At 44.0% G+C, this 7,389-nt stretch overlaps 1 protein-coding gene across 1 annotated transcript in view; it reads right to left on the bottom strand.

The window, feature by feature from the left end:
- The window catches only part of ATG14 (autophagy related 14), a 39,070-nt gene extending 33,258 nt beyond the window's left edge, over nucleotides 1–5,812 (bottom strand). Inside the window, exon 1 of the mRNA XM_032623730.1 lies at nucleotides 5,564–5,812. Within this exon, the coding sequence (XP_032479621.1) occupies nucleotides 5,564–5,784 (221 nt within the window). The 5' untranslated portion in view covers nucleotides 5,785–5,812. The remainder of the gene's footprint in view (nucleotides 1–5,563) is intronic.
- Nucleotides 5,813–7,389: the final 1,577 nt, after the last annotated feature.

A 7,389-nucleotide genomic window follows, 5' to 3' on the forward strand; every position in this document is an offset into this window, starting at 1 on the left:
CAGCCAAAATAAATTTTTTAAAAAAAAGCAATACTGGGCTTCCCTGGTGGCGCAGTGGTTGAGAGTCCGCCTGCCGATGCAGGGGACACGGGTTCGTGCCCCGGTCCGGGAAGATCCCACATGCCGTGGAGCAGCTGGGTCCGTGAGCCATGGCCGCTGAGCCTGCGCGTCCAGAGCCTGTGCTCCACAACGGGAGAGGCCACAACAGTGAGAGGTCCGCGTACCGCAAAAAATAAAAAAAGAAAGAAAAGCAATACTACCCAAACGCTCACAAATTTTGCCTTTCTTTTTGATCCACACTTTAAAATAACTGGTTCCTAAACCAGCAGGCAGATGTTCCTGGGTATCCTCAGATTATGTTCCCTGTAACACTCCTACACTATCATAAACTGGTAAGCAATTTTTTCCAGTTTTGAGTGGAAAGATTACTTCAACTTGTTATCTATTGGGTAGCAGTCTTATTTTTGGTGTCAGATAAATGTATAATCCATAAAATTATGTTCCTGTTAAAAGACCTGTAATTTTTTTAATAAATTTATTTATTTAGTTAGTTTTTTAAATTTTGGCTGCTTTGGGTCTTCGTTGCTGTGCACGGGGTTTCTCTAGTTGCAGCGAGCAGGGGTTACTCTTTGTTGCAGTGCACGGGCTTCTCATTGCAGTGGCTTCTCTTGGTGCAGAGTACAGGCTCTAGGCGCGCAGAGGATTCAGTAACTGTGGCACGCAAGCTCAGCAGTTGTGATTCACAGGCTCTAGAGCTCAGGCTCAGTAGTTGTGCCACACGGGCTTAGCTGCTCTGCGGCATGTGGGATCTTCCCAGATCAAGGATCGAACCCGTGTCCCCTGCATTGGCAGGTGGATTCCCAACCACTGTGCCACCAGGGAAGTCCAAGACCTGTAATTTTTAAATGTTCTCCAGTACAAGATCCAAAGGAGATTGTGTTGAGAGTACTGCTTAAAATCATTCCTCTTCATCTCTTAAGGAAGCACACACATCAAAAGGCAGATGAAAAAGCAGAGAAGAAAGTGGGCACTGTTTTCGGACTGAGGCCAAGGTGGGAGATGAGGAAAGGATAGTGCTGGGAGGGTACCAAGGTTATAAGGAAGTGTTCCCACTGAACAGTAACAAAAAAAGTAGCGCATTCAGGTATTTTTCAATCTAACTGCCAAACTCATACTGTCCACAAAATTATGTAAAGATGCATGTTCCCTTCTTAGGAGTCAAAAGAACTAATTATTGGGAGACAGATTTGTTCTTTAATATCTAATTTTCCTTGAACTGCTAAACCATTACAAACTATTTATTCAGCTAGTCTATTAATTAAACATGAAAAAAATACATCTACATTCACAAGAACTTTGATATGCACATCCCATTCAAGATCCTTATAGGCACAGCTAATCTGGCTAATTTACTGAAAAGAATCAGAGGTTAAACAAGAGTATTTAAATTGTGCTGTAAGCTTCCACATTTTATTTCAAAGTGGTTTCCCACAGTTAGTGAGGAGCTTTTCATAAGTAAAAGGAAAAAAGAGTCTGAAAGCAAAATTTTTCTTAAATACTGAAGACAACAGAGTATCTCACAATCAACCTTTGGCCCAAGAAATTTAAGGCTTATTAGTAGTCAGTGTAAAGCTTTGAGAGCAGAGACCTGCCTTTCTCTTCTGTAACTGCCAGAATATTTTATGCAGATAACTGTACCCAATGAGAGCTCAGTAAAACTGATTTGACCATTAGGACTGTGGTCCTGGATCTCAACAGATTCTCACATCCTATTAGATGCTAGGCACTGTTCTGGGAACAAAGGAAAACAAACAAGCAAACTCCTCTTCCTTAGGAATACAAGGTTCAGAACGGGGAACGATGGAAAGAAAGTGAAGTGAAGCTGTCTGTTATCCCTGAACCTTAAAATTTCTTTTTCATTTCTAAATTTTGAATGGTTCTGGTGTTTATTTTTCACTTTTCTGCTTGGAAAAGTAAAAAGAAATCCACTATAACACATCCCTCTTCCGAAAATAATTTGTATTTCAGCTTCTAAAGTTGTCTTGCCTTTACCATTCCTTCAACAATCTGCTTATTGTGTGCTACCCACTGCCGCTGCACTAAGCTCTGGGGATCCAACTGAACAAAACCAGAATTCATGCCTGCGTGGAACTACATTCTGGATGCAGTTACTTTCCTCAAAAAAGTAACACCACTTACCATGCTCAATACCATGAAAGAATTGAGTATTGTGACAGAAATGGGGGGGGGGAGAGATGGAAGTGGGGACCTATCCTAGTGAAGGTCAGGGACATCTCACTGAGGAAGTGACATTTAAGTTGAGACATGAAAGGAAAAGTGACAATCAGGAGGAACAGTGTTCCAGGCAGAGGGAACAGCAAGGAAAAAGACCCACGGGTGGAAAAGTTTCATGTGTCTGAGGATGTGAGAGAAGGCCCAACTACTGAGCTGTGAACATGAGGGTACATGGCAAGCGTTTATTTTTTGAGTACGCAATACATGCTAGACATCATGCTAAGTACTTCAGTGCATGCTCTTATGTAATCACTACCAGAAACCTATGAAGTTAGATACTCCATTTTCAAAATGAAATAAGCACAGGAGAGATTAAGAAACTTCAAAATCACATAGCAAGTGGTGGAGCTTGGATTCAATTCAATACAGCTTGAATCCAAAGACCACATTTTAAACTCAACCTTACAGCCAAAGTTAGAAGGTAGGCAGTAGCCAAATCACATGGGGCTTAATATGCCACAGTAAGGAGCTTGAATTTTATTTTAAATAAAGTTGTAACCCACTGAAAAGGTTTAAGCAAACAGTGACATTATCTGATTTACATTTCTACTGTGGCTGTTGTGTGAAGGCCAGAGGGAGGCTAGGGAGGAGCTGTATGTGTAAAAGAAAGGAAACTAATAAGTAGCCAGGAGAGAAATGATAGTGGTCTGGACTAGAAGTAGACAGATTCAAGATCTACTCTGGAGCAGATCCAATTAGACTTGTCAATATTTTGGATACACGGAGTAAGAAAAAAGGAAAAAGCTAGGATAACTCCCGGGTTTCTGGCTTTAGTGACAAATGGGTCGTGATTTATAATAATGAAGTGATCCAGAATCATACTAAGTTTGGGAAGGAAGGGTAGATTGACCCAATCATTCAACAAATCTTTATTAAGCTTCTACTATGTGAGGATACAGCAGAGTACGAAACTGTTTTGTTCTCACAGAGCTTACATCACTGGAGCAGGGGGCAGTTAGACAAATTAATATGTAAACCATAAGACGGTGATAAGTGCTATGGAAAACAATAAAGCAGGTTAAGTGGGAAAGGAAGTTACTATTTCAGTTGAATCGTCCAAAGAAAGAGTTCCTCTAATGTATGAGCAGAGGCCTAAAGGAATCAAAGGAAGGAGCCCTGAAGACTTCTAGAAGAAAAGAGTCCTGGCAGTCTGAATAAGACTGCAGTGGTCCTGGGCTTCCGTGGTGGCGCAGTGGTTGAGAGTCCGCCTGCCGATGCAGGGGACACAGGTTCGTGCCCCGCTCCGGGAGGATCCCACATGCCGCGGAGCGGCTGGGCCCGTGAGCCATGGCTGCTGAGCCTGCGCGTCCGGAGCCTGTGCTCCGCAACGGGAGAGGCCACAACAGTGAGAGGCCCGTGTACCGCAAAAAAAAAAAAAAGACTGCAGTGGTCCTGAAGCAGGAGTGTTCTTGGTATGTTTGAGGACTGGCAAGGAGGCCAGGATGGTATTGCAGAGTGGGTAAGGGAAAAGCAATAGGAGATCAATGGAGGAACAGACAACACAGAACTTTGGATAAGGACTTTGCCTTTTTTTACTTTGGGTAAAACAGGAAACCGCTGGAAGATGTGAACAGAGGAATGGAGGAGTGGTGTTACTCTGGCTGCAATATGGAAATTACACGATAAAGGAGAAAGGGTGGAAGCAGGAACTCAAGAGGCAATAATCCTCTGGTGGACCAAACCAGGAGGGAGTGAAAGGGCTGGATTTAGGATAGGTTTTGAAGGGTGGATGGGATTTGCTGATGGGATTATATATGGTGGCATTAAGAGAGGAGTCAAGGAAGACTGGAAGGTTTTTTGGCCTGTGCTAGAGAGTGAGGTTACCATTTACTGGGCTGGAATGAGCATGAGAGGAACAGATTTGTGATGGATAATCATGAATTCAGTATGCCATATTAAGATGGAGATTCTCATTACAAATTTAAATACAGAGTATGCAGCTGTTTTCTTGATTTCACAAAGGCCTGGGTTGGAGATACAAGTCTGGCAGTCTTCAGCATATAGACAATATTTAAATTATGGGAATGAATCTAAGAAAAAGTATACAGAGAAGAGGGTCCAGAACTGAACCCATGATAAACTCCATCAGTTAGACATTTCCATCTCATACCTAGTATTCTTATAATAAAACTGTATTAATTTTTAAAGCTATTACTTATTACATCATCAGTTTCTAAAGTCATCAAGTACATCAATGAGACACAGTGATGAACTAAAAGACTGTATCATACAAATCTCCTCAAAAGAAAAAGAAATGAACTCCATTCATGATGAGAGGACTGTCAGCAACTCAAAAAACACTTCCAAATACAGCCGTTATATAATCCAGGGGTTAAGTGCATGGCATATGGGTTCAGGCTGCCTGGAATTTAATTCTGGTCCCCACACTTATTATCTGTGTGACCCAGGGCAAGGTACTGTGCAGTTTCTTTAGCAGTATGTTACAGAAAATAACTTACCGGGTTGTTGTACATTAATTAATACCTGAACTTTTGCACTGAAAAAATTAGTTGGCTTACTATCATTGACACTAAGTTATTGAAACAGAAGTTGGGCCTGAGACCTTGCAGCTAATCACACTAATTTTTCAATTATCTTAACCAAGGACTTGCAGGTCTCTTGTTTAAATTTCAAAACAAGGCCAAAACGCGTTCTTGAATTCTCTTAAACTAAGGGCTTGCAGCTCCCAATCTGGATTTTAAAACAAAGCCAAAACACATACCCAAACTCCTCGGCATCTAAAACAATCTTTGGAAAAGGGAGGAACTAGCTAGCCTAGTTCACACATTAGAGTAAGCATGTCTAATAAGATCCACCTGTGACACAGGCTACCAGGGCCCGAATCCCTCTTAACCAGTTATTTGATTCTCCTTTGGTCTCTCCTCTAGAGAATAAACGTGCTTTCGAAAACAAAGGTTAAACCCAGCATTTGAATTGGAGTGGAACAAAGTACCGAGAATCCAACTCTATGGCAGTAATAGGAGAAGACCTCTCCACAACCACCATCTATCCCTCTTCCCTAGTACCCAAGAGCACCGTGAGGTCAGACTCCTCTCGAGTGGGTTAGCGGGAAACGGCGATCTTCTCTCTTCTGGCCTCCATCCCCGACTGTCTCCTGGGAACAAAGCGCCGGCGCAAAACAGTTACCCTCCCTACCTCCCCCTCCTCTCGCTGGGCTCCGGGGCCCAAACTCAGGCCCCAGGCTCCAGCTTCCGAGCCGGTGGAGACACCCGGGTTAGAAACCATAGGGCCGTGGCGGCTGCCGTACCTTTCACGGTCGCGGCCGTCGAAGTAGACGAAATCGCCGCTCTGGACGCACTTGGCGCAGGTCAGCCGCCGGCGGGTGGTGTTGCACAGCGGGCACCGCTCGACTGCCACGTACAGCCCCTCCGCATCGTCCACGGAGTCTACGAGGTCCCGGGCGACGGGCTGGGGCCCGCAGCCAGAAGCCTCCGGCGCCCGGGATCCCTTCCCACTGGGAGACGCCATGATGGCCTGAGAGCAGAGTCAGTCACGTGGGATTTTGTTTTCAACCAGGTGCATCCTGGGCGAGGAGGAGGCCGGGCCTGGGCGGGGTCTGGGGAGGGGCCGGAAGCGCGGCGGGAGTCCCGCGAGACCCTCGCCGGGCCTCACCCAGCCCTCGACCGCCGAGGGTCGAAGGGGCAGTGGCTTTTTCTGACTGCTCGGGGGCGGCCGCTTCTGAAGCAGGAATTATGTTTAGAGGGGCGAGTCAGCCCAACAGAATGTCATCAGCGGCTCAATCACGCCCAGGCTACACGTTAACGCCTCCAGCTCGTGCAAGAAATAGTAATACGATGCCCTAAGGATTCTGGTTAAACAGACTGGGAACACAATGAGGGAATTTCTGTCATTCGCTCTGGATGCTTTTAAATTTGGCTAAAACAACCGCAGAGTTGGGTGAGGGAACTGGGTCTTGGAACGAGGTTGAATTTTGGCCCACCCGCCTTCTTAATAGCTGTGTAATTCGGGGCAAATTCCTCACCTCTCTCAGCCTGTGTTCTTAACTGTTAAATGGAGAGAATTTCAGTACCCACCTAAGGATTAATAAGTAAATCCGTTTAATAGTAATCTGATAAGTACTTTACCAATAATAGCTAACCTGTGGAAACAACTGTACTGAACGTGTAAATCAAAGTTGTATCTTTCTGAAAAATAAATTTTTATGTCCAGCATTCCACCCCTTCTCTGGGCCGTATCTTAAAGAATTTGAACTAGGTAGAATTTAACATGGTTAGATGACTCCAAATTTCTTTTCTGTGGGGATAAATAGGGTGGGTTGGAGGATTATATCAGAGTAACTAGTGTTTGAATATGCCTGTAAACTACAGAAGAAAAAAAATTAGGCTCATAGGTCAAATAATCAAGACCACTGATTCTCAAGGATTATTTTGGCAGGCTGTAAATTAATGACTGCCCTAAATTCTCTCTCCAGCTAGGGCTTCTCTCCCAAGTTCCATACCCCCAAATTCATAACTGCCTACACTAGACTTAAAGTAATGTACAGTGACCACCAACAAACTCAGCAATTGGGAAACTAAAATTAAAACTGAACTCTCAGGAATTCCCTGGCAGTCCAGTGGTTAGGACTCCAAGCTCTCCCTTCTGAGGGCCACAGTTCAATCCCTAGTCGGGGAACTAAAATCCCACAAGCCTGCACGGTGCCACCCAAACAAAAATAAAACAAAAAAACCCTGAACTCTCCCTCCCCACAAATGTCTCCTCATCTTAGTGAAAGACAATCACTGCCCACTTGGGAACAAGGGCCATGACTCCTGTTGGCCCATCCCTCCCTGTTAATCTCCACCTCTCCATCAAATGCGGCTGATTCCACAACCTAATTAGGTCTTGAAGCTGAGCTCTTTGCTCCAGCCTCTTAGTCTTATCTGATCTATTTTAATACAATTACATAGGATTATAAAAGTACGCCCAAAAAGCGCAAAATCCCTAAACTGTTTTCAAAGTAGACCTTATACTAAACCTGAATGGTTCCTGAAAGTTTAAGATTTATTTTTAAGGGAGAGAAATAATTTTCTCTGACCATTTCAAACAAAAGGATGTTTATTTAATTTTTCT

Source organism: Phocoena sinus, chromosome 2 (assembly GCF_008692025.1).
Source record: "Phocoena sinus isolate mPhoSin1 chromosome 2, mPhoSin1.pri, whole genome shotgun sequence".
Taxonomy (NCBI): Eukaryota; Metazoa; Chordata; class Mammalia; order Artiodactyla; family Phocoenidae; genus Phocoena; species Phocoena sinus.